This window comes from Protomyctophum bolini, assembly GCF_963924005.1.
Source record: "Protomyctophum bolini genome assembly, chromosome: 11".
Lineage (NCBI taxonomy): Eukaryota > Metazoa > Chordata > Actinopteri > Myctophiformes > Myctophidae > Protomyctophum > Protomyctophum bolini.
This window is the reverse complement of record NC_137872.1, coordinates 18,296,367-18,323,853: the sequence shown is the minus strand read 5'-3', so window position 1 is coordinate 18,323,853 and position 27,487 is coordinate 18,296,367. Positions and strand designations below refer to the sequence as shown.

Below are 27,487 nucleotides of genomic sequence, written 5' to 3'. Positions count from 1 at the left end.
GTTTCAGTCAGTTTAAGTTGAATCCACTGTTTCCCTCAGCGTGTTTTTCAAAAGAGTTTGAAACACAGACACAGGGAGGAATTGTCTGCTGTGCTGTCTGTATACTGGCTGTAGAGCTGTTTGAGTGAAAGTTACACATGCTCTCTAATTGCTTTTGACCAGAGAATGTGATGAATCCAATAACTCCCATGCATGCAGTGAAGGCAGTTCTGACTTCTGATGGAAAAAATGGCGGTCAGTCAGTACTGTAGCACGTATTGTGTTTTATTTAAATCACTCAAACCGGTTCCGTTCTTTTTTCCCCAACTAATTTTGAACAAGTTCAGAATGTTTCCACTGAAAATGAATTGGTTCAGCACCCTAAAAGTTGGTTTGGAACTGGAACCAACCTTTTTTTTCTTGCCCAGAATGAACTGGTAACCAAAGTGGGCGTGTCACTACTCTACAGGTTGGAAGAATAAAAGCACCAAGGTTCCAAAAATGCAGAACGGAACCAGGTCTAGCGCCAACGTTTATGGGGTGAAAAAGGGGCCCCTGTGAATTTGTGAGGTGTGCAATACTACAGTATGCCCACAAGATGGCAGCAAACACGTGTGCTTTACTGAGCAGGGGATTGGGCTATGTGAGGTCATCACCTGTTTTGTCAACATTACTATCCACACTTTTGTGTGTGCTCCAGTTCTGTCGATTTGATCCAATGAAAGCCAATGAAACTGGTCAGATGACCAATGATATCCAATGAAATCAACAGGAACTGGAGCACACACAGCCCAGGAAAAGTGTGGATAGAAGTGACAAGTGTGAGTGTTATGTTGCATTTGGCTGGTTCAGGAATTGTTGAAACGTGTTGTGTACAGCAGGCTACACCAAGGCTGGGCCACCACCTTTTTGATCTACCAGTTCAGTTGAGTTGATCAAAAACAACCATTATTATAGGCCTATTATTAACCATTAGTGTTTGATGTGCATAAGACTTTTCTCCCCAGATAGTCAGAATTGATCTTTTAATATTAAATAATGGGCTCATTCTTTGCTATGTTCTAATATTACTGTACTTTGTTGAAGGAAATAGCTGATCGACAAGCTCACAGCGTCTCACATTGTGACACATTGTGATCTGCTATGTTTGACAATTTTTACATATAGGCCCAAAACTTGACCCAAAATAGGGATGCCAGCCTGGCAATAATGATTGACTTACTCTATGCATACAGCAATGGACACGTAAGCAATGGTAGTTTACACAGTCTGGAACAGGGTGATCATGGCAGCCTTGGAAAACCGATCATGTGCGCGAAAAGGTTGCCTACTTACTTATACACAGTCAGCTGGACATATGACGACGATACACGAGAAGAAAAAAAATGTTTTGGTGTTCTGCCAGTGTTTGAAATGGGTTAATTTGTGAGTCAAATGCTTTGTGTTGAGATAGCCTGCACACCTGGCTGAATGTCATCTAAAGTTCTAAACCCTGCTGCCGCCACACACACCCCCTTGAACCCACAACCAGCAACCAGACAATTCCTCTATGGGTTTTCTAGAAACATATGTTTCGGATAACAGAATCATGACTGGTATTTACCAAATATCCAACATTCTTTCTCTCCCAATGCAATTCAATGGGGCTTTATTGTCACAGGAAACATACCTGTTATGTTTGCATTGCCAAATCAAGTTTGAAATAAAACAGACAAACAGTGTACTATTGTAGACCTACAGTTAAACAATATGCCTACTAAAATAAAGGCAACACACAGGTGTATACACATCGCATCTCTCTCTCTCTCTGTCTAGTCTAGGTTGGGGTCGTCACAACTAGTGTCTACACGCCTGTCTCTCGGACCCTTCCCCCACTTTATCATTGTGAGCTGTGTGCCTGTTTGGACAGTTTAGTGTTTCCTACCTATCCAGGGAGAAACAAAAGAAAGAGAAGGACTGAAAGAAGAGACATTGAAGCAGAGAAAGGGCCAAGGGGGGAATCAGAAGACAAAATCAGCCGTGTGGGAGAGAGAGGTAGAAAAAGGAGGGGTGGGGCGGTGGCGCGGTGGAGGTATACCTGCCAACCCCCCTGCATTTTGCAGAAGAATCCTTTTATTTGACCATTTCTCCTGCACGACTCTCCTGCTTTTGGGGGATTTCACCCTTTTTGTGTGGTCAACAGCCTAATGCAATCAAATCCTTTTTACAATGGGGGGTTTCAATTTATCTGACAGTCTGAGGTTGTTGCATGCCTAGGTGGAGAGAGAGAGAGAGAGAGAGAGAGAGAGAGAGAGAGAGAGAGAGAGAGAGAGAGAGAGAGAGAGAGAGAGAGAGAGAGAGAGAACACAGGTGGAGGAGATTTCCACTAGTGGTGGAAAGTACAATTTAACTAAGTAAAGGGGTAATTGTTCTTTACTTGAGTATTTGTATTTCCAATCATTTTACTTCTAGGCCTACTCCACTACATCTCGGATCCAAATAGTAGATCTTGATTATTATTACAAAACATACATTACAAAGCATTGTGAGCTTGTAATCTGCTATTTAAAAATAAAAATCAATGAGTAGTCTACTTTTACTTTTCGTGCTTAGTTTAAGTAGCCTACATTTTTATGCCAATACTTAAAAATAAAAAAGAGTACTTTTTCCACCACTGAGGGGGTTGGAGGTAGCTCTGGTCCATATCCCTAAGCCCTTTGTATTAGAGCTATGGACCAGAGCTAGGCCTAGGTTTTGGTGGAGACTAGAGAGAGATTACTTTTGTTTTGGCAATTGGCTATGATATGCCAATGAACCCCTTTGAATTTGACGATCGGAGAGAGAGATAGAGAGATAGAGAGACACACACACACACACACACACACACACACACACACAGGTGGAGGAGATTTGCACCGGGTGCGCGCTGCTGCAGCGCACTACCATTGCCATTCACAGACTGGTTGAGCAGGTTTTACCTGTGGGCTCCCTCCCTCCACCCTAATTCACTTGGTCAGAGATAGATAGTCTACTAAATGAGTGGACACTGGACACGAGTACCAGTACAGTACTAGACTAAACTGAAGACAACAAAAGAAGGAAGGGTGTGTGAATAGGAGGAAGACTCGACGGTTATTTTACCCTCCAACTGTTCGCGTCAACATTCACATTGTGACCTAGAAAGGAATCTAAAGATGCCGGAGGAGGAAGGTTATTACGGAAAGCATGGTAACTATCAACTACCGACGGTCTGACTGCTTCATACGGACTGACTGCACTTTCATTGTTGACTTACCCGACGCCTTGTTGTTTTATTTGAAGCGTAGAAACGGCACCTTACTCAAGTCGAGCTTTACTTTCTCACTGCAGAGTTTCGGGTGAAACTAGCGGTGAAACAGCGCGACATAGCCTAATGTAGGCTACAAGGGTAGACTTTAGTGTGACCGTGTGAGAGCTTTCAGCTTGCATACGCTGCGTTTGTGCGAATTGTAGAACAACAAATAAATCTGGTATGTTATTTATTTTCATGTTCATACACCCGTGTTTGGTCACAGAAAATAATATTAATATACATACTATTTTGACACGACTACAATGGCAGGTGCAAACTTATCAGCATACACTGATCAGCATTTGTAGACTATTCGTTTTTGTTTTTAAACTCAGTTTTGGTGAGCGCTCATTTTGGCTCAATGATCCAGTCTACAAACTTAATACAATCAATCATTCAATAACTGCAAGCTTGTAACCACTTGAACCCCAGCATCCATATTCTGGAGAAAACATTAGCCAAAATAGCAGATGCAAGCTCAAAGTCAATTCAATTCAAAGGGCTTTATTGGCATGAGAAAACATACGTTTACATTGCCAAAGCAGAAAGAACAATATAACAATACAGCAATACAATCAAAACAGAAATTATGTACTTTGAAGGTCAGAATCTTCAATAGATCAACTTCTGTGTACCAAGATCACTCGATGCAGGTATAGTGCAGGAATATACACAATGATTAGTCTTTAGGGTGGTTGTGTTCCATTTGATATCCTTCTCCTATCACAGCAACTCACAGCAAAGTCACAGCGCAAAGCATTTGTGAGCTTAAAGGTTGGCTGTTCTTTAGTCCACTTTTTTCTTTTTTTTTAGTCCACTTTTTTTAGTCCAGTTTACTGTTAGGGTTTGATGTGGTCAGGTCAGATCAACATTATGGAATGTCAGAACAGGTCAGCTGAGCTCTGAGTGTACAGGGTTTGATGACGGCCCAGGGCTGCCCGGGCCTTAATTTTTGGACCTGATGAGAACTCTAGTGTGGCAGCAGGGGCAGTGTCTTGAGTGTACAGGGTTTGATGAGGGCCCAGGTAGGGCCTGTTGAGAACTCTAGTTAGTGAGGACCAATTTCATTACAGATACAGTACCGTATGTTGAAAATGGGTGAAATGGTCCTCTAACACATTGGTTCCCAACCATTTTAAGTATCACCTCAGAAAATATTTGGCTCTCCAAGTACCACCATAATAACAAATGTTAAAATACAGGACCGTACCCTTTTTGTTCCATTCTAAGCCAATAATGCTGTTGCTCTGACAAATCTCTGTCTAATCACTAAATAGCACAACTGATGATATTTCTATTAACGGCTAGGTGTGCTGTCATGCCTGCTGGATAGCCTATTTCAACCAATTGCTTGGTCAGAAGAACTACCTGTAGTCATATAAATATTTCATTCCACTTTTGTCTTTTTCTCCTTTTGGGGCGACTCTTCTGTGTACCACCAGAGGGGGGCTCAAGTACAACCAGTGGTACTCCGTCTCTTACCAGTGTTTGGGAACCTGCTTTAACAAATGCATTGCTTTTCTAATCATTAGAACATAAGGCAGGTGTGCTAATGAGGCAGGGGCTCCTCATGTGTGTGCCCAAGCGAGCCGCTAGGTGAGCGAGTGTCTGCAGCGAGCAGCCAATGGCCTTGCATGTGGAATTGTGGATGAGAGTGCTTTGTCATTTGGCAGGCTGTGATTCACAGAATAGGTTATCAGGTGAACCAAAATGAGCACTCGATCCCCCTCCACGTCTCAGCCAATCACCCGTCTCAAGTTTTGCCATTGATGGTGAACGGAGAAATGACGTCAGATGACGTAAATTAAACATCAAAACATTAAACGCCATTGACATTGAAGGGGAAACTTACGTCATATGTAAACGAGCAAATTGGCTAACCAATCACAGGCAACAGGCATTCTGATTGGCCAGAATTAACCAATCACAGGCAATCATAACATGAATTGATTTTTTCCCCATCTCTATCAGTGAATTAACACACCACATCAACCGTCCATACAGGCTATGGGATAGGGGATCAACTGTCATTCAAATATTCACAGGCTGATTTGTGTTCCCACTGTACAAACATAATAGACACATGTCAGCATCCTTCAGGGCTTTCTTTATTGTAGCCCTTTGCACACATACAGCCCCATGCCTTTTCACATGTGCGTACTGCGTACAACCCCAAAACATTGTCATCACATGCACCATATACACTGAAAGTGTTGTGCTCCATTGAGATTGAGATTTCTAGATCTTTCTAGATTTCTACATACTTTTGTTTTTGTCTGTGACTTAATGCAGTTTATACACATGGATATATTTTATACAAGACAAGTTCATATTGATGAATGAAATCTACAAGCTGTGTGTGCTATTATTGTTTATGCCGGTGCTGTTGTTGACAGTGGAGGTGTTGGAGTTGCAGATATTTTGTTATCAACATTTTGTGTACAACATAATGGGTACTGGGTTGGCAAATGTACAACGTTCTATTGTGAATTTGTATCTTTTCTTTTACTTCCTAAAGTTCCTAAGTTCCTATACCACCCTGAGTTAGTCACTGGGCTGTGTTGTAAATGGTAGAACAACCCTTATCTCGTTGCTTGGTAAACATGGCTTAGTGCCTGAGTGTGATAATTCTCATTCAACAGTCAAAACCACTTTATAGCCTGCCCAGTGCTTGATTCCTTGAGGCTACCGATTACCAATGTTTTTACCCACATTTTGTCAAAGTTATGATTTCATAACTTAATTTATAACATTTAATTTATAGGCACAAAATATTATAAGAATTATAACGCAAGCTAAATGTATTTTATTTAGCCCCATTAAAAAAAAGATCTTGATATGACCATATTGGGTACACTGGGTTGAAAGTGGTTCCAAATCTAACTACCAATACCAATGCCTCAAAGAAAACACGAGCTCATTATTGAGTCTGGCTCTACACCACATAACCCAGGACTCATTATTTCCCCTAATTGGAAGCTGTGTTTGGTGGATGTATGTCTGTCAATAGAGCTTTGTCGGGTAAATGCATGCAGCAGCATTAGTATCCTGAGCACCTACATTATTAATGAGCCGAGCCGACGCCACTGAGAATATTATACTCCTCGGTCTAGACCTGGTGGTTCGGGTGTCCGAGGACGTGGATTTCATGAATTCAGGATGCTGTAGTGCTGGGTGGTATTTACCGTCTTATTGTATCTCTCCTCCTCAGTCACTAATAACACTCTGGCTTTAGATAGCCTGCGTTCGTCTGAACGTATGAGACTGAATCGTATCAGGAGCGGACGTAGAATACGCACATCAACAGGCTGGGTGCTGGGCTAAAGAATCGTATCAGAACAGAGAACATGCTTATAGACTGAATTCACCTCCTTTTGAATCCCTTTAGAGTCGCATTTACTTGAAAAAATGGAAAACAATAGTTCCCCCAAAACGCATGCGCACGCACACACGGCAAATTGAATTATTGATGTTCCACTTTGCAAGTTGGCATGGGTTTGTTGATGGTACTATTGTCAGACAGAGGGCTTTGTTACTGAGGGAAGTGTTACTTCCCCCAGAATGATTCACAGATTTGTTATCTCACTCCATCATGCATTACTTGTATTCAAATCGGAATACAAATACATATTAGTAGTACAAGCTTATACTTAAAGCAGTGTGTGGTTATAAGTCTATGAAAAAGATTGTCCGCACACTGACTGTATCAGCTCCCAGGAAACTTTATTAAGCAACAACGTTTCGACCCTTACAGGTCTTCGTCAGGTATCAACTATGGGATAACCATCCCGTTGGTTACAAGTTTATATCGTCTGACACAACCATGGTCTTGACGTAGCATCCCTAATGTTTTCCAATTAATCATTTTTAAACTATGTAATAGTTTTGTCAGTTTTGTGGCAGTTATATTACCCCCTCTTGTGGCCTTGGCGAGTTTATTTTGCATGCCAGAGGTTTTCGAGTCACCAGGGTGGAATTTATCAGGTTTCTAGGCGTGTCTACTTCTGCCTATAGGGGAGAATGTGAGGCCAGAGGTTGAATAGCACCCTTCATCAACCCTTCAAATCTGCTGCTGTGTAAAACAGTTTGATACACACTGAGCTCTCCTCAATGACTCATGGTCTGGCACGGTGCAAGGTGCATGCGTAAAGCTTAAAAGATCATTCTGTTTGTTTGTGTGTTTGTAGGTGAACCAAGGAAATATGATCCCACCTTCAAGGGCCCGCTACATAACAGGTGAGTTGTTGGCGGTTTGGTTTGGTATTGCTCTGAGCTGTCACACTGTACTTATATATTATGAAATGTCATCACCATCCTGTTCTGTGTTCCAGGGGCTGCACTGATATCGTGTGCTGCATACTCTTCATTCTTGCCATCGTGGCTTATGTTGGTGTCGGAGTACTTGGTAAGGAAACGGCATTGTTACTTAGTGTTTCCCAATACTAACCTTGTTCTGATTATGTAGTGCGTTCACTTACTTTTAAGTGTAGACTTGATGAACACTTTGTCCCACAATGCAATGCATATCGGGAGGGTTATTAACTGTGCAGAGGAAACCAATCAACTCTCGAGGAAGAACTAAGATGCTCAAAATGGCATCTTGGTGGTAATAACTTATATATACAATAACATTTGCTGCATGTAGCCTAGTCTCTCCGTGCTTTCTGTCACTCTACAATGCACATATCAACCCCCCCTCCAACTATGGGAGCATGATTCATTTCATTGACACTATTTGTATAAACAACTCTCAGCATCGGTAAGGTTTTCTCTAGAGAACTATAAAAACAACCGATTTCATAAGTCACAGCTTGATTACATCTGTGGTTGTCCTGTGTCATTTCATATTGGGACCAAAAGCCTAGTGGGAAATGTTGTATATGATGAATACAGTTTAGTATAGTTATACAGTACAGTATTAGTATAGTGTAGAATTGGCACACAGCTTTAATTGGTTGAAGATGTACTATCATTTTTGTTTGTTATTTATTTATTTATCTATTAATCTAAAGCAACTTTGAGTGCTTAGAAAAGTGCTAAATAAAGCTTCGCTATTATCTCTCTCTCTCTCCATCGTCCTAGCATGGTCCCAGGGTGACCCCAGGAAGGTGATCTACCCCACAGATAGCAGAGGGCAGTTCTGTGGGCATGCTGGCACTCCACAGGAGTAAGTTGTCTTTCTAATCAAAGCACTGACTGTGACCCTACACTAGACATTTATTATGTGTCTGTATTCTCACAGCTAGGCTACAGATGTAAACCTTTAGTTTGTATCTTTGGTAGACAAGGGCACAAGTTGGTTCCGCAGGGCCTTAAAATGGCCAGCCTCTCCAAAAGGAGGGGAAAACAGTTGCCACGGTACTGCTCAGTTAATTTGATTGGCTATTATAGTGTCGCAGTCCCTCCCCCTTTCAGAACGACGAGTGGCCCAGGAAATGAAATGCAATGCATTTCTCCCATAGTATTTATTTAAAGACGGTTACGCCGCGGACAAAGCCAACTCGGATCGTGACAAATCATGACAATGAAGACAATATTTTGGGCCGATCAAATCATTAGAAAGAAGAAAATATAGGCAGGAGACAACACTATGTTTTTTTTTTCTTCTTATAAATTATTTGATCGGCCCAAAACATTATGTTGATTTGTCATGATTGATTGTGTTGATGTGTCATGATTTGTCACGATCCAAGTTGGCTTTGTCCGGCGTAACCGTTTTTAAATAAATACTTAAAGAAAATCATATGGGAGAAATGCATTGCATTTTTTTCCTGGGCCACTCGTCGCTCTATAGGAAGCCGCTCATTTTGGAGGAGGCATTGTCTCCTTTAAACATGATTGATGTCTGCTGTGTCTGACCAATATGTCAAGTGTACTGTACTGTATGTAACAATGTTCTGCCGTCTAAGCACTCTGTAACTGTTTTCCTGACTGCATTGGCATTGTTTATGTCCTTTGTACATTCTTGTACATCTGTGTATGTGGACATAAATAAATATTTTGTGTGTCCTAAACAGGAAGAAGCCTCTATTGTTCTACTTCAACATTATGAAGTGTGCCAGCCCCATGGTGCTCCTAGAGTTCCAGTGTCCAACCACCCAGGTGAGGTCTTCACTCTCTACTTTGTGTGGATGGAATAACAGAAATAAATCACACATACGTTTTTATGTATTGGTCTTGTTTTAACTGATTGTTTCCTCCTCAGATATGTGTGGAGAAATGCCCCGATAAGTTCATGACGTTGTTTAAGGCCTCCGTTAACAAGCAGGACTTTGAATATTACAAGAACTTCTGCAAAGTGGGGGTTACTTGGTCGATGGTGAGTAGAGTTCTAGAAATGCAGGAAGTTGTAGTGACTGTTTGTTGTGACTGATCCAGGACCTGTGCAGAAGCAAAGGTGACACTTGTATTAACCACTTGAACTCTGACACGCCCTATTCTGGGGGGAGGAATCTTCAGAAATAGTCGATCTGATCTAGATCTGCTATTTCCGGCAGATATTTTGTATAGAAAGAAACGGGAGACCAAGTACAGTTGCAACTCGGGTTTGTTTCACTACGAATAGTTAACTACAGATTTGTCACTTCTCTTGCCAACAGCATTAATATTGAACTGTTGGCACTTAGGGGGCAGGTGAGTGTGAGGGGAAAGTCTTGGGTAGTCTTGCGTAACATCGAATGATTGAATCGGCGCCCGATGGGTCAGTGTAGAGTCTACACTGTACACTGTGGAGTGGCTGGAATGAGGATCAGGATCTCTAAAACTGAGGCCATGTCTCTCAGAACTGCGTGTCTGCCATCTCTACCCTTCTACCTTTGTATTGGGACGGGAGTTGGGGGTTCCTTTCTTGCTCTGTCGGTAGTCCACCAGCAGCTCCTTGGTCTTGCCTATGTTGATGTGAAGGTGGTGGTTGTCACTCCACATATGAAGCTCTCCACCAGGGCATCTGTGGCACGACCAGTCTCTCAAAGATGTTCATAACTTCCACTAGGGCAGGTAAAAGGCAACATAACTGAGCACTGCGTGCCTGGGAGGTCAAACTTAAAACACACACACACACGCACACACACACACACACACACACACACACACACACACACACACACACACTTACTAATGTCCAGAATATCTGTGCACATAATTATAACTATTATTTTTCTCTTCCCCGGCAGATCCCACAGAAAGGTGTGCCACAGATCTTGAAGGAAGGTCTATGTCCTGCCATGCTGACGCCTAGCAAGCCCTGTAAGTCAAATATCAAACCTTCCCTTCTATCTTATTCACAGAATGTCTATCTGGACTAGTCTTCGGGCTTAGCCGAGATCCGAAAATACCCGGGGTCCGAACCGACCCGCAGTGGGGTCCCGGTTCCGTTTACTAGACTCCCGGGTAGGTTCGGAGTGGCTCCCATGTGTCTCGGTGCTCGGATAATGACTAAAACCCTCATGCGCCTGGACCACTAAGCCAGTGGGCGCCCCTTATTTTTGAGTGGTGCAACCACTCCCTTTAATACGGAGCTATATGTGTGGGTGGGTGTCTGGCTGCATCCATTTCTTGCCTGTCTTTTTCGGTGTGGGTTGGTCAAATTGGACCTGTGAAGACCTCTAGTCTGGACAGTTGGGTAAAATATTCTTTCCTGACACTTAGTCATTGTTATTCTGTGTATACTACCCATGTCTCATTTCACCTTGCTTACTTCATAATGCTTAAAGGTAGGTTAAGTGATATTTCTTTGGTTAAAACAAACCTTTTTTGTTTTTTTGTATCACTTAGTATCACTATATTCTGATTTGTTTTGTTCAGTCTTAACCAGTCAGGAGAGAGTACCCATTTATCAGCTTTAATTTGATAGTATTCCATTCCAGTTCCAGTTTTGTCTTCTCATTTCCTTGTCATCACTTCCAATTTCACTTATTGGATAGAATAAGTATCTCGGCCTGAAAATGCTGAAGCTGGAGAGACAGGGAGAGTCCTGTTACTGAACAAACACACTATAGCAATGAGTATATATCAGAATATAGAGCTATTTAACACTTATTTTAACAAAGGAAAAACCCTTATGCTACCCTTTTTAATATATAATATAGATATATATCTGTTAAAAACATGTTTGTCCTGTGTCACTTCAGTCACTCGCCGATGCTTCCCGGCCCTGGGCGGGAAGGGAGGAGTGATCACGGTGGGGAATGAAACCACGTTTGATGATGGATCCGGGATGAGAGATGCTAAAGACCTTGTGGATGGAGTGAAGTGAGTTCACCTCCATTATGTCATTATTTCATGAAAAAAATATCTTAAATGGCCTTTAAAGGTCCACTTTTCAAACTATCTTCATATAATTGGTCCTCACTAATGATCATGATAAAATATCACAATTCTTTTTCCTACTCAGTCGGTGTCTCATAGGAGGGCTGTGGGCAGTTCAGAAACCACCAGTGACATCATCGTTAGGCAGATTTCTTTAAACAAGATTACATTTTTTTGAATCTTGAGATTCTTCATTATTTTTTTATCGCGAGAATGATGGCTTCCATTATCGCATTGCAACTTTTCAGGAATAGAAATTCTGCAGTTTCTATTAGCTTGGATTCCCAATTGATGATGTCACTGGTGGACGAGTTTCTGAACTGCCCACAGTCCTCCTATGAGACACATGCCGTGTAGTAAAATTGTGGCATTTTATCATGAATATTAGTGAGGACCAATTATATGAAGATAGGTTGAAAAGTGGGGAAGTGGTCCTTTAACTTAAATTGTCTTTGTACAAAATATTCTTATGGAACCTTTTATGTTTTTCTGGACAAGTCCAAGTCAAGTCTCGATTTTCAAGACCCATCCTCATAATGGAATATTTGTGACAGTTTAGCAGTGCCCAGCCAAATCTCCAAAAACAAACTAATTCGACTTCTTCTAGGCCTGGGACCTATATGCAGAGCATCTGGATAGCATTGGCTGGCTCCGGGTAGAAGACGGGGTCAAACAATTGAAAATGGGTCTGACATTCAAAATTGTACATGAAGCTACGGTATGCCCTCAGTGCCCATTTACTTGACTGATTACTTAAAAGAAGTGAGCGACACCCACAGCCGCAAAACTAAAGGCAGCGTAAACAATGATCTGGTGCCACCCACTTACAAAACAAATATGGGTAAATTCACCTTCCGCAGCACTGCTATTCAGGTGTGGAATGCCCAGCTGCCCCCTTCCCTTAAACAAGCAAATCACTGGCCTCCTTTAAAACGGACCTAAAATTTCACCTGTCAGCAGGTCAGAGGGAGAGGAGGTGACCAATTTCTGTTTTAGATTCTTGTTCATGACTATGTGTGTGTGAGTGCATGGGACCCGAATGGAAACAAGACCGCAAGGTCTTTCTTCGGAAATCCTTTTGGACCAAAATGCCTGACTGTACCTTGTGCTGTTTGCATTTTTCTTTTGTCTAATCAAATATTCAATCAATCGAAAAAGCCAGTTAAAGTTACTTCAAACTAATGCTACTGATACAGTTAAAGTTGCATTCATTGCTCTTTGAATAAACAGCTCTGGGATTTTTCTGGGTCAAATATATGTGATTGGGGTTTTGCTTTTAAAAGCAGTCACGTCTTGATGTTCGTGATTACAATTTAAAGTGGAGACTAAATCTCAGGTTCTTTCTCTAATCGTTTTAATATAGTAGAAAATGTCTATACTGTACTGCCATGCATGATTCCCAAACTTTTCAGGTCGACACCCAAAAGAGAGATTAGACGTTTGCCCAGGACCCAAACTAGTGAAAATCAGCTATAATTGTCACTGCTTCTTAATAATAATAATAATTTTTCTTCATGGCATTTCTTAGATTCGTTTGTTTTAAATTTTCTAAAATGCATCCTGCCCCAACCTGCCCCAACATAGACAGTGTAAACGGTAGCTCAACGGGTGCAATCCAGTTGAGCAGGTCTTAATCACTGTGTTGAGGTATCATAACGGAAGCCTCTTCTTCTCTCACTTAATGATATCACCGGCTTACTTTCCCCACACAGGAATGCAACTGTGGTCATTGAGGCTCGTCAGGTGGTCATGAAGATCTTTGAGGATTATACAAAGTCCTGGTACTGGATCCTCATGTAAGAAACATCCCACACATCCTAAATCCTCTACCGGCAAATCACTCACACTGCTCCCGTTTAACAGCAAAAAACCCCCTACAAACTACAATTTGTCAGTAAAGTGTTACCTCTTCATTTGTGGTTTCCCTCCCAGAGGGCTGGTGATCGCCATGCTCACCAGCCTCCTCTTCATCGTCCTGCTTCGCTTCCTGGCAGGAATCATGGTGTGGGTGATTATCGTCATGGTGATACTGGTCATCGGCTACGGTAAGGACATACTTACGGATTAAAAAATGTGTTGATCAATGATGGAGATGTGAGGTGCGGGGTTATCTGACACCAACTCGTGTTGCACCCAGGCTAGCATATCATCTCTGTCGGGTAGAAACCGCATATGTCCTAGACTTGCTACTTTTGAATTAAAGTGGTATCCGCCCCACAATAAATGCGATGCTATAGTTTCCTGCAAAGGTTGTCTTCCACATTGAGGAAACATCTAAAAATCAATACGCCTACACAAGTCACAAGATTAATCTACTCACTCATGTAGGCGGGGTGACGTCACCCCAGTAACTTGGCTCTGCATGCATGCATACACAGACACAGCGGAGCTAAATGATGACTGATGAGAACCGTTTGGGGAACCGTTAATAAAAAAACTATGGAACCGGCTCCGGATCCGCAATGTTGGAACCGGGTCTGAACTCTGAAATGGACCCGGTTCCGAATCCCAACCCTAGTTGTGACTCCTTTCTACCCATAACCTCTTCCATGGAAATCACTTTTGTTTGATGGGCTTGTGTCTCCCTCTGGTGGTGATGGTGTGTGTCACAGGTATCTTCCACTGTTACATGGAGTATGCTTCCCTAAAGGGAGAGCCTGGTTCAGATGTCACGCTGCAGGACCTGGGCTTCCAGACAGACTTTGCCGTCTACCTGCAGATCAGACAGACCTGGCTGGCCTTCAGTGAGTACAGACAGTACACCCTGTTCATTCACTCATATACTGTACATCACACACTCACATGGGTGTTAATCTGTATGGATTACCACCACGTATCCATAGCCTTATTTGTTTGAAAACACAAAGCATATGATCATCACTTTAATTGATTAAATTACTGTTTAAACGAGAGCTGCCCCAGTGAATTTAATGCTTTCTCTACTCTGTCTCTCTCTCTCTCTCTCAGTGATCATCCTAGCCATCGTTGAAGTCATAATCATCCTGTTGCTCATCTTCCTCAGGAAGAGGATCCTCATTGCCATCGCTCTCATCAAAGAGGCCAGCAGGTTAGATTTGCTATCAGACTTTTCTTCTTTTAGAATAATGGCGCAAAGCAGACACTCGATGGAGGGGAAAAAATGTCAAATGAGGACGGATTTTGAATGAATGAGTCATCATAATGGATTGAAATGTCAAGTTAACGGCGCAGCCAGAGATGATGTCACTAAAATGGAACGCGTAATGATGATGGATTATGTTTGGGTTTGATTTGAATGCCGGAAAACACTCATTTGTATTCAGCATTGGTTTTTTAATCTCCGCTGGGAGGGCGGGGAGAAGAGTATCACAATCAGGTGTTCCATCCACCGCTAATTTCACAAACTACCAGGCCATTCATTTATTTTCTCCCGAATATTCTTCAAATCAATCACCGACAAATATCTATTTTCTTGTGAATGGACGAGTCATATACCTGACAAAATTGCAGGGCTGATTTGTTTATTTTCTGAACACAGTTCTTATATGACGCAATACAAAAAAATAACTGACTGTGACCCAGGTGCAGTGGGAATGAAGTCAGGACTTCTGTACTCAATCAATGCCAAGAACCTCGTTCTTCTCTCCTCGACCCGCCTGTGCCAAAACGAGGGACCTCGTCTTTCTTTAATCTCATTTAATGGAGTAATTGGTATTTCGCTCATTTGACTGACACTGGCCTCTACTATCCCCGCCTATGTGTCGGGAGGGTTTGGGTAGAACTAACACAAGGCATAACAGTTGGCATCCTTTATCATCCTTTTGCCTGACCCTTACACACACACACACACACACACGTGCGCGCACACACACATGCACAAAGAGGGAGTGAGGTAGGGCATGCCTACTGGCAGAGATTTACACTCTTACTGAGCCCAATTTGCACTCAACCAGCCCACCAAAACCCTGTTGTTCTTGTTTTGTTTTTCAGAGCTGTTGCACACGTGATGTCTTCCCTGTTTTACCCACTGTTCACCTTTGTACTCCTGGCCATGGTCATTGCCTACTGGGCAGTCACTGCTGTGTATCCTTCATGTTACAATGGATGGCTGTTGACTATAGACTATATTTACTGAAATTGCACAGATATGGTGCTTTCCCACCATCTGCCTCCTTCTCTGCTTTCCACTATCTACTTCCCCTACATTGTCTCAGTGTGCTTACTGTCTGTCTCTCCTACACTCTCTCTCTCTCTCTCTCTCTCTCTCTCTCTCTCTCTCTCTGACTTTACCTTCCGTCTTTCATGCCTACACTGTCTCCCTCTCAGCTTTTAACCCATTTTGACCTGGGAACGATTCTGCAAATGTCTTCTAAATCCTGACTGTTTTCTCGAAAAAGCTGTTTTTCTATGTCAGTCATGTCACTTTTCACAATTCTTCAAAAATAGCAGAACTACAAGCTCGTAGCGTGCCACTCGGTGGCGCGCTATGAGCTTGTAGATCTGCTATTTTTCAATAGCTAAAGCATAACATAATGCTGACACCAAAACGGGTTCCCGCCCAAAATGGGTAAGATGAACAGGTGTCATAAGTGAATGTGCCGATTTTTGCTTTTACCCAATCTGGTCTATTTAATGGAGTCATTACTAATATTCTACACGCCACTCGGTGGGGAAATGTTGAGTCTTTCAAAGTCATGGTAGTCATTGTCCTTGACAGATTGATGATTAGCTTCCTGTCCACCTCCAACGAGCCTATCTATAAGGTGTTTAATGAAACCTTATGTGAGCACTCCAGGAAAACGTGTGAGCCAGCTGTAAGTAACCTTATGTTTAATGCTCTCTGTTGAAGTACAATACATGATTGCACTCTGTGTAAAAAGGCACCTTAAATGACCATACCAGTGTTAAGTAGGTCAGAGTGGCATATTGTTGGTATCAGCTGAGCATCGAACCCAGAATCTTAACCTGCACAAAGGCAAGCAGTTTAACGACTACTCAGACACATGAGTAGCACAGCTTGGGTATTTAAGTCTTAGATGTTTTAACATGTTATAAAGGGGATAGATCATGTCCTCTTTGCTCTGCTGATACCAAAAATAAGTCACTTGTCCACTTGTCATAGGCAATATTGCCAATAGTTTACATAAATCTTGAAAATCTTTCCCCCAAATGTCTTTATTTTTCAGATGTTTGTGTCACTTTTGTCCATATTCAATCATTGACACTCGATTGTACTCTGTTCTGTATTCAGAACTTCACCACATCTGAGATGAAGAGAGAATGCCCTGACGCCGAGTGCCTGTTTGCCTTCTACGGAGGTGAGACGGTTTACCACAAGTACCTGATCGGCCTGCAGTTCTACAACGTCTTCCTCTTCTTCTGGTGCGCCAACTTCGTCACGGCCCTGGGACAGATGACCCTGGCGGGGGCGTTCGCCTCGTACTACTGGGCCTTCGTCAAACCGGACGACATGCCTGCCTTCCCTATCTTCTCTTCCCTGGGGAGAGCTCTCAGGTGTGTGTGTTTACATTTAACATTAGAGTTTGACCATTTAGCTAACCATTCGGTGCAACTTAACATGAGCACTGCATGTGTGTAGTTCGTTGTATAGTTTGTTGGGTTTTTAGAATGTTACTCAGTTTGAATAAATGTTCACTCAAACATGTGTTCGCCGTAAAATATGTATAATATGTGTGTTTGCGACAGGTACCATACAGGAACTCTGGCTTTCGGCTCTCTCATCCTGTCCATCGTTCAGATCATCAGGGTTTTACTGGAGTACCTGGACCACAAACTCCAAGGTGTGTTACCCTTGTTTTACGCGATACTGCACACAAGTACAAATCACTCTATCGTCTTGATGGTACAGCTTGCATGCTAACACAGTGTTCACACAGCAGCCATTTTGGACTTCGTCACCTAAATTGTAAATGTTTTGCCCTTGTTTTGTGATCCCTCACAGGAGCCCAGAATAAATGTGCCAAGTTCTGTCTCTGCTGTCTAAAGTGCTGCTTCTGGTGTCTGGAGAAATTTATCAAATTCCTCAACAGAAATGCCTACATTATGGTGTGTGTTGGACACTTTTATCATTACTTATACTCAGAATTCGAAAATGCATTCAAATGTAACAAGTGTCTTTTGTCCCTAGGTGGCGATTTATGGTAAAAACTTTTGCACTTCTGCCAAAAATGCCTTTTTCCTCCTCATGAGGAACATGATCAGGTGAGTGTGTGTGTGTGTGTGTGTGAGTGCAATGTTTAATTTAGGAATCCAATCCAGGATATATTGCAATTAATAAATCGTTTTATTTATTTATATAGATGTATATCATTTATCATTCTTTGCTTCATGAAAATGTTTTCCCCCCCATTAATATGGCAATATGTTGCTCAAAAGAGCATGAGGCGATTTCTCTCCTCCTTCCGGGTAGGAACAGAGTGCATTCTGGGATGGATTGGGCCCAAACACATGAACGCGCTGCCGTTGACTATCGTTGCACGTGTTCACGTATAAAACAGCGTTCACGTGTCATCATGAACGTGCGCAATGATAGTCAACGGACCATGTGTTTGGGCCAGCGCTGCAATACCAAATTCGGCCACTATATCCATTTCGCCTCAGGGTTTCCTCCGGGTGCCGTCTCTATTAATATATACTCTAAGGTGTAAACGCAGCATAACATTGTGGTAGAGTAGAGACGCCACCCCTCACCGATTTCGTTTCCCCACAGTTAATTAATTGTCACTCTGTTTGATGTCACAGGGTAGCTGTCCTGGACAAAGTGACAGATTTCCTCTTATTTTTGGGCAAACTCCTCATCGTAGGGCTCGTGGGTAAGTCGGCTGTCACATCACTCACCCATCTGTACACTTTTGTTAGATGCATAAACTTCTGTAATAGAGCGTTCTGTTTTGTGACATGTCTTCCATTTTTCTGCCCCAGGAATCTTTGCTTTCTTCTTCTTCTCGGGGAGAGTGAAGGCCTTTGAGGACACAGCCCCAAATCTCCACTATTACTGGGTCCCCATCATGGTAGGTGTGATGGATGGTCAAGATTTCACTTTGATATTCAGGTGGCTCGGAACAACTGATGAATGTGTCCGTCTATGATAGAAGAAAAATAGTTTTAGTCAGGTGAATTGGACGTTTTAAACCTACCGGTGTATATATATATATATAAAGATGATTTATTATTTTATTTTATTTTGGCTGTTTTAACCACTCAAATATCTTTGCTCCTAGCTAAGGGCTAATTTCAAGTTCAGTGTCACTGTCAATATTGACATGAAAGCGTGTTGCACGGCATCTCATTCTCATTTATCATAGTTGTGCAACAAAGTGTATATTTGGCCTAAATGTATGTATATTCTTTCTTTGTATTGTAGACGGTGGTGGTCGGCTCCTACCTCATTGCCCACGGCTTTTTCAGCGTTTACGCCATGTGTGTGGACACACTCTTCCTCTGCTTCTGTAAGTACTTATTATATATTATATATTAGATACCATTTATCTACAAACACACAAATGCAACATTGCGAATGTCCAGAGTTAATGTGGGAAAGGAATGGTGGTTTTATGATGACCATTCAACAACATAAGAAAATGCAATGCTCCGTGACGGACTGAATCAAATGTACACACAAATCCACACCTTTTCAACACTTTTAAATTGCTTATGTTGTTGGGCTGCTACTAATTCTAAATTGCATGGTGTTACTGAACTCACAAATGTGTGACTTATCTTCAGGGTAAGTTCAGTGATTTTAGACACATTATGTATATACGTATGAAATTCAGGCTCAAACGTTAGCTGTTAGCTGGCATAGTGCTCAGTTCCTAGCAGGTTGCTAAAAACATTTAGTCCAACAGGGTATATTGTCTGTCGGGTAGAAACCTCGTATGTCCAAAACATTTCTACAAACTTGCGTTTTGAGGTTGGAGATCTGCTATTTCTGATACTTTTGTGTGACACTGTAGTATGATCAATGAAGTAGCGCATTCATTTACGAAAAACCCCAATATGGAGATAAGAGGTTTCTGTCCGACAGTATCCAAGTAACTCCAAAAAGCAATTTATAGGCTACATAGGGGAGCTGTGAGTAAGGATGGACTGATCTGAAATTACACAAATCCCCAAATCTTCACACCTTTCACTGACCTGACTGCACATGACTCCTCCATTGCTGTTGTGACCATTTCCTTTCTGTAACTAAAAGTAACAGATTTGACTTAATGCTCTCCTTTCAAGCCTAAAAAAATATCATTTTGTTTTAGTTTCTTTCATAAATCATTGGACTAATAGTCTTTTAGTATCATGCTAGCAAATAGCACTCCATCATTGCAGTTAAAAGAACCTGACTGGCTCCAAGTATTCCACGTCTTTATGAAGCAAATACATACAGTATATATAAAGCAATAGACGGTTACAGGACCATAAGGGTTCATTTGGTTCCTAACCATTCTGTGGACCACCTGGAACTCCCTCAAGGACCAGGGTAAACCCGTTGTGGTGCCCGGGGCTACGATCCCAGAGCTTGGTGGCCATGCCTGCCGCCCCCTAATATCGTTTGCATGAAGGCCTGGCAATGACTCCTCTTTGAGAACCACTGATTAAAACGTCTCTAAAATCTCCCAATTTCCTCTTTCTAACCTTTTTAATTGCTGGTATTGGGAGTGTAATGCATGTGGGTGCCTTTTGTGGTTCTGACTTTCTCTTCCTTTCTCTTCTCTTCTTTCCTTCCCACCTCCCTCAATTCATCTCCTTCCATCTCTTCTTCCTACTGCTTCTCTGACCATCGACCTTTCACCGCTACATACCCTTAACCCTAAAACACACACACATACACACACTAACAAGGCGAGGACCTGGAGCGCAATAACGGCTCAGCCGAGAGGCCATATTACATGTCTTCAACCCTGCATGAGATCCTCTGGGAGGACAAAGGCGAGGTGAAGACAGAGGACCAGTTGTCTTCTGCTTCGCCTCAAGCCCAGCCAGAAGAGGACGAACACGTCCAGCTGGAAGAACAGCCCGCTCTGACGCAGCAAGACGACTCGGTTTAGCCTGTCCACCTCAAAGCCCTTTTTTCATTTCAACGCAACAGGACAACCCGGTTTGATATCGCTCCTGTCTGGCAGAAAACCTCTTTCTAACTTTGTGTTTTTACGCAAAGTAACACCCTACTTGATCACACTACAGCGTTGCACAAAATAATCAAAAGTAGCAGATCGTTGTGAGCTTGTGGATCTGCTGTTTTTGCATTTGAATCCTGAAAAGTAACAATTTATAGAGAGAGATAGAGAGAGGGAGATATGAGGTTTCCACCCGACAGACTATATGCATTATGCCACGGACCGTCCCCCACCCCCCCATTTGATACCGTTGTTTTGAATATCTGGAACCTCATTCTACACTGAAGAATCCTCAGTTACAGCCAGATCCGTAAGGGTCCATTTTGACACTGCGCCCCACGTTGAGAACATGGGGGTCCCCCATGTTGAGAATCACTAACTTAGTATGTCTTCCATATCTTTAAAAAAACCAAAAAGAAATGTCTTCCATATCTGAGAAGAGAGTTTGAGTGAAGTGTCATATCGATGGCGGTCAGGAGGTCAGAAATGTGGCAAATTAGTTGTTGATGTGCTGACCTTTGATGAGCATACGTTAGTTTGTTTAAATCCAAACACAGTTGAACTCAAAAGGAGGAACGGCCTGGTCAGTGATATCAAGAAAGTTCCCTTTGACAAGTGAAGTGACTAATGATGACCTTTATATTAGTGTCATATGTGGATCGTTTTCTGCTAATGACTTTAGCTGGATAAGAGTAGATTTGTACCTTGAATGATTATAAGTTAAAGCTGCAATCCATAAATAAATAAGATGCTATTTTGAACAATCTGCAATGGCCAAATGTGTTTGACGTCGCTGTCAGGTGGAAACCTTGTATGTCCAAAACAGTAACTTTTTAAAACTGTTCTTTTTTTTAAAATAAATTATTTAACTTCCTGTTGATTTTACTATTTGAAGATACACGGATCCAGTCCGAGTTTTCTTCCTAATAGAAATGGCAAAATCAACAGGAAGTTGACATTTTTATAAAACACCACTCAAAAATAAAACTGTATGAGTTTTGGTGATGCTCTATATTGTCTGAATCAACTTAGTTTGTATTTGTTTACGTACTAAAAGAGTGACTTTGAGAGCTGTTTCAGCATACAATGTAAGTTAATGAGGAGCATATTTTGAATTATCAATTTCTAATCACTGAAGCAATTATTTTAGATTTCTTGTCCATATTTGGAGTTTCATCATGGCAAGGTAACTACACAACCCGAGCCTCTACAAAAGTGATCTTCTAGAGCTTGTAGATCGGCTATTTTCACTACTTTTGTGCGTCACTCTTCTTTGATATGAACATAGAAAGTTGAAATATGGACATACAATCCATATTTCAAGGTTTCTGCCTGACGGCAACAATGAGTATGTTAATACTAACTAGTACATCTGAGGTGGCGTGTCCTGTCTTAGCTCGGTGGTAGACATTCCATCTCTTGGGCAGGACTGGAGGCCTGAGTTAAAATCTCAGGAAGTACATATTGTGTAAACATCTTATGGATTGCAGCTTTAAGGGAAGAGTAAACTAACAGTACAAGCATTTAATTTTTTATGTTCCTACCACTGCCACTGGCCAAACTTGAAGTCACTTATGTGCCTAATTTACAGTGTTATTGTGGGTTGATAGTTCGCACTTATTTTTGCTTATGCTTGATGTGCTGAAACTGTGTTGTACTGTTTGCGTCCTTGATGGCTATGTTTTACTAGCATCAATGCACTATTTAATACAGGTTTAATGTTTGTTTTTAGTTCAATGTTTGTTTTAAAAACGCCATTAAGGGAAAATTTACACCATCTTGTCCCTAACGCAAACATTAAATGCCATTAACAATAAAGAGAATTTAATGTTTGTGTTGTCACCTAAATAACATGAGTTAGACTTTAATATATTAGCGCCCCTCACTTCACACCGGTGTGATTTTTGTTTACGATTCACTACCTTTAAATTTACGTCTAGTAAATACACATTTGTCCTTTTGAGACTAAAAGCAGTATTAAGATTTACACATTTGTCCTCTTTTGAGACTAAAAGCAGTATTAAGATTTATCACTACTGTACTGTTCTATAATGCCTTTGTTACCTCTATGCCATGACATGTGTGTGCCTGACACTGCAGACTGTTTTAATACGATGTCAACTGAGTCGGCAAGTCTCTGCTGCATGAAGCTGATGTCCTGATAATGCTGGACACGTATCGTATTCGCATGCAGGCAATTATTATTGATTAAAGTTCTCAGTGTCTCTGATACTGCCTTTTACATTTGAATGTTTTTGTTTTCTTTGATCTGAATGTGTTGAGTTGAATTAAGCAACGGTAACTTTAGCTGTACTTTCTTTGTGTGAAATGTTGTTGGGTTTGACATACTTTATATACCGGTATATCGTTGCTGTCGGGCAGAAACCGAGAGACCTCATCTCCATATTTAAACATTTGGTGTTTTTTCGTAAATGAATGCCCTTCTTGACCATACAAAAAGTACTTGCGTCACACACGCCACGAGTATCAAAAGCTTGAAGCGTTTTGAGCTTGTCTATCTGCTACTTTTGCTGTTTTTTTAATTTGAACCTTGAAAAGTGACCAGGTCAAGTGGTCTGATTTGTTGCAACCTCCAGACACCATGCAGCAGATGCATGTCTCACTCATTGTTGGCAAGGAGAGGAGCCTACCATGGCAATGGCATGCCTAGAGGTCCCTCGCATTTACCACAAAGTAAAAAATATCAAACGAGGCAGTGCTGAATCAAGTTTCTATTACTGCATTCTCCTTTTGTCCTAATGCGTATAGGGACCAGTGTTTTTTTCAATTACCTTTTCATTTACTTTGTATATGTAATATGTTTAAGTAAAATCCACCTTAAAAGTAATCTTATTTGCTTTAGTTTGATGTGATTCATTTAATCACTTCCTTTTTTTCCTTTCTTCTTGTAGTGGAGGATCTTGAGAGGAACGACGGCTCTGCAGAGAGACCCTACCTGATGCCAGAGAGCCTCCGCCAAGTACTCAACAAGAAGAACAAGCCCGAGCCTGCACCTGCAGAGTAGAGCGACAGGCAATGTTTAAAAGAAATCCATATTATATATTTGGAGTGTTCTTGTACAGTGTAATATGCCTTTTGAATTGCAGGGTTGAGTAAGGAGCTCAGTTCTGTTAAATCACCCAAGTGCCTATGATGTGATAATCAGAAGTGTCGTCCGTTTTGTTATGTAGGTTGACTGTGTCACTATTGCAGTGCTTCTCAAATGTTTTAATTTCAAGGACCCCCAGTTTACTAACTATGCATTAATTAGGCCACCGACCCCCATAACTTTGAGAGTTATGGGTCCATTTGGTATCCAATTTGCACACTAAAGGTTTGGTTCCTCCTAACTACCTGTCAGTTCTCTGGAACTCCCTCAAGGACCGCTTTGGCCCATCTTCCACCAAAATAACCTTTGTTCTAGAACCGATTCTTGGTGCTTTCTAGCGAACCAGCCAAGTTTAAGCAGAACCATGGTAATCAAGGATACGTCATGAATCTGCATCTTCCAACCTGTAGAATATTGACACGCGCACTTTGGTTCCCAAAAGAAAAAATTTAATACATTTTGGTTCCAGTTCTGAACCAATTCATTTCCAGTTGAAACAATCGGGGGGGAAAAACGGGAATGGAACCGGTTCAACCCTGGAGGAATAGGCCTTTGAGAAGCACTGCTCTGCTGAACACATGTCAGCTCACCTCAGGTCACAATATGGGGTCACGGCCCCCCCCCCAAATCTTAGTTTTAATGCTGCATGTCTCTGCTTTTTTTTAATGAGCGATGATGCTTTCATTGTTATAGTTCTTTTGAAAATATTTTCATTTTAAATACAGTCGATAACCAAAAGGTATTTGAAATGTTACGCACCTTTTGGGTATCACTAAAATGTTTGTATGCCAATTTTAGGAATTTAGTATGGTTTTATTTTTATATATTGAAGTATGTTGCATGAAGTTGTGCTCAGAATGTGATATTGTAGATATCTTAACTGTACACATAGCTTTTTTTATGGGCTCTGTAACATTGAAATTAATACCCGACATTGTTACCAAAGCAATTTTGTTCAAAACTTCCTCCAAAGGTTACTTGTTTTGAAAGCATATTGAAACGACCCAGGCAGGAATCTGATGCAATACGTTTATCATTTAATCTGAAGTTTAGACTGAGCTACAGAAATGAATGAAACTGCCTTTGAGGAGCAGTAAGTGTCATATTTATCCTCCGTGTTTTTATAGTGTTTTGTTAATAAACATTGTTTTGTATTTTTCTTCTCTGTCAAGGTATCCTACCTATTCACTACTGCATGTTGTTCCACATTTGTCCACAGGATGGAGATATTGAGCTAAATTCTCCCAGATTGGACCGTCTCCACGGCTGTCTTGTTTAATTGTCTCCACCAGAAGGCATGGGGAGAGTATGTTATGTGAATTGTGAATGATGCTTCAACATTAGCAGACCTTACAAGCATTGAGAGCTTGTAGATCTGCACATTTTGTAAGTATAAACCAGACTTAACACTATAGTGTGAATCCCATAAAAAAATAAAAAGAAACTATCCACCATTGGACAAAGAAAGATACAAGTGAGAAGCCGCGAAAAGTGAAGACTGCTCGCCCCGGAATTAGACGGCCCGGCTTTGGATATCCGTTCCGTGTTTATCCACGGCTTGGGTATATCCGTGGATATACACGGCCGTCTTCACTTTTCGAAAAGCGTGGATTTCTCGCCCCAAAGCACGGATATCTTGCCCCACAGCACGGATATCTTGCCCCACAGCACGGATATCTTGCCCCACAGCACGGATATCTCGCCCCCATATTTATTTTACCTTATTTCTCATATAACATTTAGAATCAATGTTGTTTGTCAAAGGAGAACATTTAGAACCAGTTTTGTTGTTGGTCAAATGAAAAGTATGCATGGATAATGAATGGCTCACCCCCCTCCATTGTTCTGGAGGTACAGTACTTGTTAGAGAACTAACACAAGCTATGCAGAAGCCAATATGTTTCAATCAAATAATCTGTGCGAGTTCATTTAGCCTAGAGATCCAGGACATTGCTCTCTTGCTCTTGGGCAATGCAAGAAATTAAGTTCTATGGTTTCATTTAGTGTTCATGTTCTGCTTTGGTGACTTTATGGCAGTGTCTGGGTGTGGAGTGTTACTGGAGAGGTGCTATGGAGTGTCATCCTCTATAGTGTTGGCAGAAGCCCACATTGTATTCAATCACTCTAGTGTACCCACTGTACCTTTTGTTGGTAACCTTAGAGGGTCTGAATATTCCAATATGAGTATTGCTATGAGGTAAGATTTAGAAAGAAATCTAAAACCTTGGGCCTTGTTTCTCATGCTGATATAGGTGATAGAGTGATAGACTGATACAACCGGACATACTGTAGTTCATATTTTGGTGCCTAAGGCACACCAAAACGCAAGTTAAGATCTCAATGTGCACCTGTAAACATAAGATGTTCAAACAGTCTTTTAACCACGGCACAATATTTAGTCAAATTAGATGACATTTCAGCTGTTTCACATGTATCTGTTAAATGTGTGTAAGCTACGCTCGGACAGTATCTCCTTTTGTCCAAACTTGCCACTCAGAGATGATATCTGTTCATATAGCCTACTGTAGGTCCACCTATACACCAGTTCTGGACAACTAGTGAAAATAGCAGATCTACAAGCTTACTACATGTCGCAGTGTGACATGGTATATGCTTGTAGATATTTTAGCTATTTTTGTGTAAAAAAAAACATTAAGCATTTTGAAATTGATTGACTATTTGCCCAGCATAGGGGGTGCCATGGGGTTAATGTGGAAATGTATTGGCGTAAAAGGTCCATTTCGTTAAAACTATAGTGGAGTAACATGAAAGTAAACACATATAAACATACTTTTTTGAAAACGTAGGCCTAATTAAGCAAAGGAATGAAGTAGTTTTACTGAAGTAAAATTGACCCCTTAAAATAAATCACCCCTTTGCCTGCTCACCAAACTCTCTCAGATCCTCTCCTTGACAAGTTGACATTGGGGAATATTACTGGACAGTGGACACCATGGCTGGAACAAACCGTCCTGAGAGATCTGTCCAGCAGATAATATCCGGAGGTTTATTCTCGTCTCTAGCGGTTTTAAATCCATCACAGTAAATGGGATACAGGGGTGGGGTGAGCATCATCGGACAGATCAAGACCTCCACCCCTCCCCCTTGTGGATCAGTATGGGTCCATTTGATTCCTCTTGTGCACTCTCTTGTGTTACAATGGGCATGGGTCCATTTGGTTCCATTTCGACACTTTATTTGAGCTAAATTACCATAGAGGATTTGACTGTGGGCACAGTTCTGAGACATGTTAAACATGCATGGTCTTACATGAGCTTTTGGCGTATGTGGCTTTTTATGAATGATTGAGTCCCAAATGAGTAGCGGAGATGGACTTTGCATTCTGAGTCTGCATGCCTTCTGTGACAGCAGCAAACCCACTGTCATATTGAATGTCAATATGACATATTATGTTATGGCTATCATTACTGTGTAGTAGGTATATTTGAACTGAGACACTCACAGGGAAGAGAGAACTTGGTCCTACATTTTATACTATCTTTAAAATAGATGAAGGTAATGTGACACTGACATCCTATCTGCCTATCACGGGCAAATTAATGAAGAGGCAACACTGCTGGCTAAGGGGCTCTGGTGGTTCTGTCCTGCCTACAGTGTGGACTGGTCCTTATTGCAGCGGTTCTCAAAGTGGGGTCCAGGGGTTATTGGGGG

The 27,487-nt window shown here is 41.5% G+C and overlaps 1 protein-coding gene across 3 annotated transcripts in view; it reads left to right on the top strand.

Annotated features, from left to right (window-relative positions):
- The window catches only part of LOC308323247 (choline transporter-like protein 2), a 30,908-nt gene extending 5,934 nt beyond the window's left edge, over nucleotides 1–24,974 (top strand). The window contains exons 1-22 of one of the 3 annotated variants that reach the window (XM_080774942.1): nucleotides 2,916–3,186; nucleotides 7,477–7,525; nucleotides 7,621–7,694; nucleotides 8,372–8,456; nucleotides 9,307–9,391; nucleotides 9,495–9,608; nucleotides 10,462–10,534; nucleotides 11,419–11,539; nucleotides 13,309–13,392; nucleotides 13,529–13,641; nucleotides 14,209–14,340; nucleotides 14,564–14,663; nucleotides 15,566–15,658; nucleotides 16,305–16,389; nucleotides 16,827–17,089; nucleotides 17,282–17,376; nucleotides 17,538–17,641; nucleotides 17,724–17,797; nucleotides 18,338–18,408; nucleotides 18,518–18,606; nucleotides 18,960–19,044; nucleotides 20,432–22,956. In XM_080774942.1, coding sequence (XP_080631068.1) covers nucleotides 3,153–3,186; nucleotides 7,477–7,525; nucleotides 7,621–7,694; nucleotides 8,372–8,456; nucleotides 9,307–9,391; nucleotides 9,495–9,608; nucleotides 10,462–10,534; nucleotides 11,419–11,539; nucleotides 13,309–13,392; nucleotides 13,529–13,641; nucleotides 14,209–14,340; nucleotides 14,564–14,663; nucleotides 15,566–15,658; nucleotides 16,305–16,389; nucleotides 16,827–17,089; nucleotides 17,282–17,376; nucleotides 17,538–17,641; nucleotides 17,724–17,797; nucleotides 18,338–18,408; nucleotides 18,518–18,606; nucleotides 18,960–19,044; nucleotides 20,432–20,637 — 2,229 coding nt within the window. In that variant the 5' untranslated portion in view covers nucleotides 2,916–3,152 and the 3' untranslated portion in view covers nucleotides 20,638–22,956. Of the gene's footprint in view, nucleotides 1–2,915; nucleotides 3,187–7,476; nucleotides 7,526–7,620; nucleotides 7,695–8,371; nucleotides 8,457–9,306; nucleotides 9,392–9,494; nucleotides 9,609–10,461; nucleotides 10,535–11,418; nucleotides 11,540–13,308; nucleotides 13,393–13,528; nucleotides 13,642–14,208; nucleotides 14,341–14,563; nucleotides 14,664–15,565; nucleotides 15,659–16,304; nucleotides 16,390–16,826; nucleotides 17,090–17,281; nucleotides 17,377–17,537; nucleotides 17,642–17,723; nucleotides 17,798–18,337; nucleotides 18,409–18,517; nucleotides 18,607–18,959; nucleotides 19,045–20,431; nucleotides 22,957–23,618 lie in introns of those variants that run through there. The other 2 variants (XM_080774944.1, XM_080774943.1) reach the window with 2 other exon arrangements.
- Nucleotides 24,975–27,487: the final 2,513 nt, after the last annotated feature.